The 9,568-nt window shown below is 56.8% G+C and overlaps 4 protein-coding genes across 5 annotated transcripts; 3 read left to right on the top strand and 1 right to left on the bottom strand.

Annotated features, from left to right (window-relative positions):
- The first annotated feature begins 261 nt into the window (after positions 1 to 261).
- On the top strand, positions 262 to 907 carry H310_04240 (hypothetical protein). Its single transcript, XM_008868499.1, has one exon. The coding sequence runs from the start codon at positions 468 to 470 to the stop codon at positions 852 to 854; it is 387 nt and encodes a 128-aa protein (XP_008866721.1). The 5' UTR covers positions 262 to 467; the 3' UTR covers positions 855 to 907.
- Positions 908 to 1,692: 785 nt separating this feature from the next.
- Positions 1,693 to 3,359, top strand: H310_04239. Of its 2 annotated transcripts, XM_008868498.1 has the most exons (4): positions 1,693 to 2,251; positions 2,314 to 2,643; positions 2,696 to 2,913; positions 2,957 to 3,359. In XM_008868498.1, the coding sequence occupies exons 1-4, from the start codon at positions 1,718 to 1,720 to the stop codon at positions 3,273 to 3,275; spliced, it is 1,401 nt and encodes a 466-aa protein (XP_008866720.1). In that variant the 5' UTR covers positions 1,693 to 1,717; the 3' UTR covers positions 3,276 to 3,359. The 2 variants fall into 2 exon arrangements, with proteins under 2 accessions (XP_008866720.1, XP_008866719.1); XM_008868497.1 differs by having other exon boundaries at positions 2,696 to 3,359.
- A 644-nt stretch (positions 3,360 to 4,003) lies between these two features.
- H310_04238 (hypothetical protein) lies at positions 4,004 to 7,070 on the top strand. The gene is made up of 2 exons (XM_008868496.1): positions 4,004 to 6,606; positions 6,677 to 7,070. The coding sequence occupies exon 1, from the start codon at positions 4,019 to 4,021 to the stop codon at positions 5,621 to 5,623; it is 1,605 nt and encodes a 534-aa protein (XP_008866718.1). The 5' UTR covers positions 4,004 to 4,018; the 3' UTR covers positions 5,624 to 6,606; positions 6,677 to 7,070.
- A 758-nt stretch (positions 7,071 to 7,828) lies between these two features.
- On the bottom strand, positions 7,829 to 9,376 carry H310_04237 (hypothetical protein). The gene is made up of 4 exons (XM_008868495.1): positions 8,838 to 9,376; positions 8,469 to 8,792; positions 8,220 to 8,413; positions 7,829 to 8,165 (listed from the first exon to the last, which is right to left on the bottom strand). The coding sequence occupies exons 1-4, from the start codon at positions 9,360 to 9,362 to the stop codon at positions 7,853 to 7,855; spliced, it is 1,356 nt and encodes a 451-aa protein (XP_008866717.1). The 5' UTR covers positions 9,363 to 9,376; the 3' UTR covers positions 7,829 to 7,852.
- Positions 9,377 to 9,568: the final 192 nt, after the last annotated feature.

Genomic DNA, 9,568 nt, shown 5'->3' with positions numbered 1-9,568 from the left:
ACTAGGATGTTGATTTGTATGATTTTCGGTGTGTTCCTATTGGGGTACGAACACTTTTGCGATTGGTCAAAATAGGTTCGAGTCCATCTTGAGCTTAATAATACAACTACAACAAAAAAATACATTGTGTTCAATGCACAATTCAATAAGGAACAGGAATCGCGTTTCCGATCCATAATTTGGTGAATAGTTGAACGATATCAATGATAATCAGATATTTTGTCAACGGTACGAAGACTTTTGCCACCCACTGTACAAACCCTCGTTTGAATGCAAGATGGGAAAAACCTGTCTGGCGCGATCTTGTTGTCCCTGTGCTTCAAAGGCATCCATCGTACTGATGATGCTCCACAAGAGTGGGTGCCGACTCATGCTGGGCCTTGAGGCACAGAAGGGCCACTTGAACAGTCTGCGTTCGTGCAGCGACCGGAAGCAGCGCGTTTTGTGGAACCTGCTCGACGTCCAGCATGGATTCAAAGCCGCCCAAGTCGAAGGTGGCACCTGCGCGACGTTCAACGGCATTCCCCTATGTTGCCACCGCGGGTCCGCATGCTTTACCTTCCTCTGCACGAGATCAAGGCGAAGCTGCGACTGAGGTGATGGCGGACTCTAGACCTTCACCAAAACAGTCGACTGTCGCGTCGCTGATTGCAACACCCATCATAACAAAAGCTTTAGCCGAGTCGACGCCATGCCCGACGTTCCAACCCGACTTCGTTGAGCCTTTATCGTGGGGACAACTCGAGTCCATGCGGGAGGCACGGCCGGCATGGTTGACGGAGCTTTCCATGACGATATTTGGTACATGCGTCCCAAGGCTTGATGCACACGTATCGAGGAAGGCATGTGTTTGAAAACGGTTCCGCTGGATGTCCCATCGATAAAAAAAGTTGACGTTGTTGCACGGACTCACTCCAGCCCGCCAGCCATGGCGACACCGTCGCGCTCGTTGAGGAACGCATTGCCACAAGCAGAGAGAGATTCGCATGCTATCAGTTCTCACCGACGAGCCCGGGGCGATCCCCAGCGCCCCCGTCGACGCCCAACTGTATATCGAGGTGTCCATGGACCTGCGACTTGTCCAGCGAACTTTCATCGAAAGGGGAGGCAGGTCGAGAAGGTGTCGATGGAGTGAGAGCTCCGAGAAGCGTCCTTGTGGTCCCAGCGGTGGACCACTATCGACTGACGACGGTGCCTCGCCTTCGAGGTGGGCTCGATACCACACACACACCATGCATACGTGTTTATTTGCACGAGCACGGTTTGAATTCCACACGGTTCCGCATTTCGCGATGCTTGGAACGTGTTCTACCGTGTTCTTGGGCCCATGGCACATGGTCTGGAAGGACAATACGGTGGCCATGTCAAGAGCAACTTGCGCGAGTCGACCTCGTCAGTACGAGCAATAAAGCCAAGGGAGCCAGGACCCAGTGCCCCCGTCATCGTGTGGAGCTGCACCAGAGAATGCGTGAGCTGGCCAGAGCCTATTCTAAAGTAATTCGAGGCATTCCATTCCTTCCGCGGCATTGCAAGGGCAGTATGGACCTCGAGTACTATCGTCGCCATGATAGGCTCCCCTGTGCGAGCTAGAGCCTATCCGCGACGTCGGAGGTCGACGGCCGCATGTGATCGCCTTCCTCATGGATCTCCCCGTTTCAAGGAATGACAATCATTCCAGTACGACCGTCATTCGTTCTCGTGCAGTGCATGAGAGTGAATGGAACCTCGTGGCATGGACGAGACGTCGTGGGATGTCGTCGAGGACCTCCAGTTCCTCCTTGCTTCGGATGATCAGCTCCATGACGAGCTGTCGTACGTGTGCGATCTCTTGTGTGACTCTAGCGACGCAAGTCCGTCCCCATGGGACGGCCACGACGAGTCGTTGTCTCCTCTTGGCGCCAACACACGTGGCGGTGCAGCCACGACGACGGCCACAGAACATGCCCCGAAACCCAAACCCAAACGAATTCGAGCCAAAGTTCCCACAGACCAGACGTCTCGCGCTCGGCAGCAGCGTGAGATGAAGGAACTGCGTCTTCAAGTCGACCGACTCAAGCGTCAATTGGTCGAGGTATCGTATGCCCAGTCCCAGCGCGATGACGCGTCGACCTGGGAGCGCGCTGCCCATGACGAAAACAGGCACAAGAACCGATCGATCCAAGAAAACGATCAACTTCGCGCCGCCGTGCATGAGCATACCTCGTTAATCAGTGAGATGACCCGTGTGTTGCGCAAGAAGCCTCGCCTTACCGTGAGTGTTTTCGTAAATGATGATGCCAAGTCAGCTCATCAAGTGGTTGGTGTGCGGTGCAGCCCCAAATGGACAGGACGTCGGAAGCGTGGCAGTCCTGTCGCCTCGCAGCGCACAAAGCGCTCCGCGTCGCGGCCATCCACGCGATCGCGGACAAACAACTCGCGATGCTGCAGACCAAGTTCATTCGAGCAGGTGTATTTGACCGCCCCGACGATCTCATTCGAGCACGTCCATTGCCTCAAGTGAACGGAAGCGTCATCGTCGAGTATGTCTACCACGTCACGCTGGCGGCCCCGTGCCACTTGGTTGGTGACGCTGTGTGGAACGTGTTCAACGGGTCGGCGGCCGCACCAGGCGACTGTGCCGGTCTGGTCGATGGCGCCGTCGAAGTACGGATTTTGCCACTTTCATTTCCGATCCTCACGCTGCAAGCCTGGCTAGACATACGAGTTTCTCGATCGTACAACGTTGTACCGAACGTTTACCAAAGTACGCGACGAGGCGGCGAGCGGCCGCCACGCAGTCAACACAGCCCATTCGAATGCGCTTTTCAAGTGCTATAAACAGAACGATCAGGTTGCGATTGTGTGGAAGAGCGTGCTGGAAGACGCGCTGATGCCGCACATGACCAACGGTGCCGTGCACGACGAGTCCGGATGGTGCGCTCGATGGCTCATGCCCACCATCACGTTGTCGTTGTAGGGCTGTCGTCGCGCCGATCACAGAGTCGACGTGCCGCTTGACGCTGGTCCTCGACATCGTGGCAGATCCTGTCCATGAAGGCCGACCGTCGTCCGTGGACGACCTCGTCGTCAGCGCCACCACCATCATTGACAAGTTATCGTTCATGCGGCCACCCGACGAACATGGAACGTTTCCTGGCGCGCCCGTCGAGCCCGACGCGTTGATCGATATGTCGTTCGCCAAGCGGACGTTTGTCGAGCGAGGAATGTACCTCAAGCTCAAGCTCAAACACGCCATCAACACTGTCGTACGGGCTCACCAGGCCACGGACGCTTGACTTGTATGAATGGTGACAATGCAGCGGTCTCAGTCGGAAAGCTCACGTTGAGCAGAATTACGCGTGCAGATTCTGGAGTGTGGCATTCGTAGACGAGGTATATCACATTGGCGCCGGCCCTTTCGCGCGGGCGTCGACACCCCGTTCTACATCGCTCGATAGCCTAGATGCACCGCAACTCTGTCCAGTGCTGCGTGGTTGCGACAGGCAAACCTCCATCGCGCAGTCGGTCGTGCCATGTTGGGGCTTGCTGGAGCCAACCAGTCGCTCAGGACAATTCTCGTGGTATGCAGACGAAACGACTGATGTGGGCTGAAATGAAGAGGGACCTCCAGGCGGTCACATGGCGCGCATGGCCTTTAAACCAGCTTTTTTGGTGCGGTAATGCAGAAGCCATCGTCTGTCTTGGGTGGAGAGGCTTCTCCCTTGCGATTCAGCGACAGCACCCGCACAAACCCTTCGCTAACGCTCCACATTGCATCAGTCGACGTGGGGATGTGTTGCGACGGCAGGAGCAATCATGACACGGGTTCCTTCAGTATATACTACACAGCCAAGCCATCGTGCTCTTCCCTATTTCCACGCAGAGGTAGCAGCCCACGGCGCCGCTTCGTCGCAAGAGGCCAGAGCTCACTGTTCTGTGGCATCATTGTGTTGTCGTCATGGCAGCCTGTCATCCGGTTCAGTTATCCGTACGATCTAACTTGCAGTGCACTTTTGCATTTCCACTGTCCGAGAACAGCATGGCTCGCGGTGGCTCGCCGCCAAGGGAGTGTTTGGTAGAGACAACTGGCTTGCTGACACAGCCACCACGTCTTGGTGCGATCCATGGCGGCGACGACGCGGCTCCATGCGCTGAGCGTGCTGGATGGCATTCTGGCCTTCGTCAAGACGCCCCAAAGTTGTTGCTGTTCCTTGTAATCGGCGTCACAATCCTGTACCACGGACCGCCCGAGCGTCGACGCCGCCGGCCAAACATCCTCGTCCTGTTTCCAGATCAGCTCCGTCACGACTGGATTAATTCGGACACGTCGTCCGACTTTCTCGTGACCCCCCACCTGGATCGTCTTCGCCATCATGGCGTGACTTTCAAGCGCGCCATTGCCGCGTCCCCATTGTGTGCGCCATCTCGTGCGTGTTTTGCGACTGCGAGCAACTACGACCGCGCCGGTGTCCGCACAAACCGCGAGAACCTGCCCAACAACAGCACAACGTACTACAAACTCCTCCAGGATGCGGGATACCATACGATGGCAGTGGGAAAACTCGACCTGAACAAGCACGACAACCTGCTTGACTTTGGGTGGGGGCGACTTGGCAACGAGCATGCCGCCGAGTGGGGCTTCACGTCGATGGTGAATTGTGCTGGCCCGATTGAAGCGGCAGCCGAGGCCATCGATCGTGCCACAGGGTCGTTCCATGAGCCGTACATGGAGTTCCTGCGGCAGCATCAACAAGCCACAGCATTTCAACATGACATGCGGGCGCGGGATGGGAATGTGGCGCAGTACACCATGACCGATCCGACGGCGATGTCGGATCAGTACTACCTGGACAACTGGATCACGGACCAAGCGCTGGCATTGCTCGAGGCAGCCCCGCATGATCGCGAATGGTTCCTCATCGTGAACTGGAACGGCCCGCATCCACCCATGGACATCACACAAGCCATGCTGCATTCCGTGCACCAGCACAGGTATCCCCAGCCCGTGGACCCTGACGCAGGACTTACGCCCGACCAACACAACCAAATCCGACGCAACTACGCCGCCAAGATTCAAAACGTCGATGCCAACATCGGGCGCCTCTTGGATGCCCTGGACGTGGCGGACACTCTAGTCGTGTTTGCGAGCGACCATGGCGAGATGCTGGGCGATCGAGGATTGTGGGGCAAGCAGTCCCCATTTCAAGCGGCGATTGGCGTTCCCGTTGTCATTGCCGAAGCTGCCAACTTCCCCATCCTGACGGATGCCCTTCGCGGAACGATCTCGACGGCACCAGTGTCTCTCATCGACGTCGCGCGAACGTTCATCGACGTCGGTGGCGTGCGCGATGTTCCGGCTTCCATGGCGGACGCCACGTCGCTTCGTACGATCTTGAACGGGTCGTGTGTCGGAGCCGGCCGTGCGGTGCAGTCGGGTCTTGCGTCGTGGAGACTACTCTTTGATGGACAGTACAAAGTTATCGCGGGGTTCGGAAAAGACATGCTCGTGTTCGACCTGGACGCAGATCCGTACGAGCGCCACAACCTCGCCATGACGCCAGGCGTGTTGCCACAACGCGTCCAGCACATGATGCAACAGTTGCGCGAGGAAGAGGTCATGGCACAGCACGATGTGCCACACTAGTTTTATCGTTCAATCGAGACTTTGGTCGGTATTCCGAAACCCCACCAAGGCCCTCGATGTGTCCGTGCATGCCGTGGAGGGCTATTCTGCACGACTAGCCAACATGCTCCCGCTCGTTACCAGCCAAACCACGACTTGGCACGCATCTTGAGCATGCCGATGCCCAAGGAGCACCAACAAAACGCCGCATGCATATGGACGGACATGCTCCAGACACACGTGCTGCTCGCATCCGAACCACCGCCGTCGGCTGCGTCCAGCAACTCGTATTGCAGCGGTGGCAGCTGCACCAGCGTCTGCACCGACATCACGACGTGTCCAGTTGACGAAACGAACCCCATCTTCATTCGAAATCTCCATGCTGCATTCGATGTCGCTAGCCAAGTGGGCGTCGTGGTGCCGGGAGCGACACCCCCGCGATTGTCGTCGGCCCGCCTTCCATGGTCGTTGTGGAGTGTATGTACCTCGACGTACATACATTCCTTGTCCAGTTTGACAACACATGACGCTCCGTCGATTCCTCGACGGCTCCGGAAGAGCGCTGCAAGCCCTGTGTGACACAAGGGCCACCACACGAATGACTCGTGCGCCAGAGTACTCGCCGCCGTGGCTCAGTCCCGCTCTATAAGCAAAGCATGTTGTCTCAAATCTCGCGTGTGTGCCAAATATCATGGTGGCGGAGATCACAAGAGCGTCGGTTCCAAGCGCTCGAAGCGCTGTCTCGTCAAACCATTTTGTCCTGTTCGACACAGGACTGGACGTCGGGAAATGGAATCGCCGTCGCCTCCACAACTTGCGTCGACGACGCAGGCGGAAACGTCCCAGGGACGTGTGGCCTGTGGGCAATCGAGAACTGCTAGAGCATCGACGACGCTATCGGTTCCATCGCTGGATATGTCTTTTGAAGGAGCTGGCCGAGGGCGAAGAACCATGGTCTTCCAGCACTGGGGGTCCCCGTGGAGTTGCCGCCGACCATCTCAGAGGTGGCGCACACCCTTCATCATGCGTTCGCTTGTGGAACGCGCGCTCAGCGTCGTTGTGGTCGCTGCCTAGGTCGTCGAGGTTATCGACTGAAACTCCATCTACAACAGACAAGTGTCGCCGCGTGTATACGTCGACGCGACACGTGATAGTGTTCCGCACCGCCTTGGAAGATGCCCGAATGCCGCACATGGCCAACGGTGCCACGGAAGACAAGAGCGGTTGGTACGACCACTCGGCGCGATCGCATGGCTGGGATTTGCCAGTGGACGACTGTAGGATTGGCGCGCGTGATAGGCGATCCCACCACCGCCAAACACTTGCCACGCCGCCGCCCCGACAGTCTTGCAGGGCGCTGCCAGTCGAATGTGGTTTGTAAACTCGAAGCGAGTCGTTCCGGCGACTGGCTGGGGAATTATATGTATCCGCTCGAACGACGTCGTCCGAGGTCGACCGAAACACCCCCATTTGGATGAAGATTGTTTGCATGCGGGCAAGTTGGGCGTCCGCGATGGCGTGGATTGCCGCGGCACGGAGCGATTCCTGCGCGGCAAGATGGTAGCTCCGCCATTCCTGCGAGACGATGGTTGTTGTCTACGAGAGGTGGAGACCATCACAGAGAAGCCATTGGAAACGGAGGGGCGATAAGGTCGCGTACGGAGACGCGCGGTTTCTTCCGATTGAGTCACACGACGTAGCTACGTCGTCGAGGTGACGCTCGCACACGTTTGAAAGGCATGCAGCTCGTTGTCGTTGGCGAGAAGGAACGCGACGTCCTCCATCTTGCCCTGCGCGTGTTCCGTGTCGCGATCGACAACCATTCCGTTCGATTTTGTCAGAGTGAATGTCGTGGGTGGCTTCCTTTGCAGCAGGGCGCCGCAGAGCGGACGGCCGCGTGACCGACGGTATGCGCCATTGTCCACTGCCATCGTGCATGTCGCACAGCGTTGGAACACTACCATCGTGGAGGTGTTCACTTGCCTTCGACAACGCCGAGTCCAAGGCACAATTCAGTGTGATTCTTCCTGAGGCTCCAGGCAGCGACGAAGTGCCGCCACGACCATTCCTAGGATCATACGAGACTTGCCCATTGTCCTGGACGTGTTTATTTGATCTTTGAAAACTCTTCACGTTGCGAGCACTTCACGATAGACTGGGCCCATGCGTGCCCATCGATGTCGCCTCCTCTGTCCTCCACAACAATGTCACTGTCTCCGACTGACGTGGGAGACATCTAGAGCTGCTTTTTCAAGTTGCTATATGCGGTTCCCGTCTGTACTGAGCAATTGCGTGGTCCACGGCAGAATCTAACGCTTGCACGAAGCGCTTCCCACGTTCGACGAACCCGCGCATGTGTGGCCTGTCAGGTGTGGACTGCGTTAGCGGACTGTTTGGACCACGTGCCGAGTCTTCCGACACGTGATGGTGCTGCAGCATCGCTTCCAGCCCAGCGACTTCTTCGTCCGTGATCATCAGTCGGGGGGTATTGCCCATATCCATTTGAACGACGTACGTCAACCGGCATGACGTGGCATTGTCAGGAATCGCCGCGACTTCGAGCCTGCACACAAGCCACAATGAGCGCGGCTCCGTCGGCTCGAATCCACAAACGCACCAGCTCCACTTGTTTTCGACCACGCCTTTCAACATGTGCGGGTCTCGCGCATCTTCGAGCACACTTCGAGACACGATGACATCTCGGCCTTGAAACTGGTAGCGTTTTCGAATAGTGTTGGCGTGGCTGGTGACACCGTCGTGGTTGTGTCGAAGTTTGGTGTACAATGTGCACGAATCGATTCCCTCGACCTCCTACAACTCGAGTCACGACCGTGCGTATTCATCATGGGCGGTAGAGTTAGCTCACTTCGGTAGTGCCGCCGGGCCAGGCAGGCGAAGCCACGTCGGCCGACTCGCCAACATGCATTTGCCACACTGCCGCGGCAACGATCGAGTACGGCGCCGGCAGGGCCACGACGTTTACCAGCTCAAATCGAAAGCTCGTTTGGATGCCGTGAGGTTTCACCACACGAGCCTGGAACCTGTTTTGAGTGGGTCCGTGCACCCCCAACTGAATAAACGCGCTGTGCATCCGCCGAAGATGCCTGTTTGCAATCGCGTGGATCGCTGTGGTGCGGAGCGACTCGTTCGCAGCCAACCGATAGACCTGCCACGCATCTTTGTCTTCGGCCTACAGCACAGATGAAGCGGTGGAATCGAGGTGCGGCATCCGTACTTGGTGGTGATGCGCAGATTGGCTCGAGATGAGATGCTGCAAATATTCAATGAAAGCGGCTTGCTCACGGACAGCTCCCCGAAGTTGCGCGTTTTCCTGCACGCTTAGCCACCTCTCTTTGCTTTCAATTCTGGCCGCCCGCTCCCACAACGTCATGCCGTCCTGCGTTTCTTCATGTTGACCATGTCTCGCGTCCAGGACTTGCTTCATCTCGACCACTTGGCGTCGGAGACGCAGGAGCTCCTCCTTCTGGCGCTCTTGGTGAGTACAGCGTCGACGACGTGGTGGTTTGAGGGGCGATGTTTGCACTTCCTGCGAGTCGACACCGGAAGAGGTGTGCTGCAGTTGTTTTGCTGTGGAACAAGGACCTTCTGTCACTTGATTTGGCTCTGGGATGACAGCAGAGTCCTCCACGAAGTAGAAAAGCTGCTCTACATCGTCGTTCAGTTGGTCATCCGGCGCCAACAACGCTGGAAGGTCAAGCAAGATGGGCCATGCGTCATCGCCGATGCCATCTCGAGCCATGTTGTTGAGTCGGAATTGACTCAATATGCCATTGGCTTAAAAATAGTTTGAATTCACCCAATCAGACCACATCACCGGATGGGAAGGCACAAAACCGTGTCGTGGCTTCGGTACAGGGAACGACGGAATGCAGGCCTATCGAAGTTACGACATAATATTGTCCAATAGAAAACACTTCAGAAATGTTTTCTTCCAATCGGCTACAA

Source organism: Aphanomyces invadans (assembly GCF_000520115.1).
Source record: "Aphanomyces invadans strain NJM9701 unplaced genomic scaffold supercont1.6, whole genome shotgun sequence".
In the NCBI taxonomy this organism is placed as follows: domain Eukaryota; phylum Oomycota; class Saprolegniomycetes; order Saprolegniales; family Verrucalvaceae; genus Aphanomyces; species Aphanomyces invadans.
This window is presented reverse-complemented; position numbering and strand designations above follow the sequence as displayed.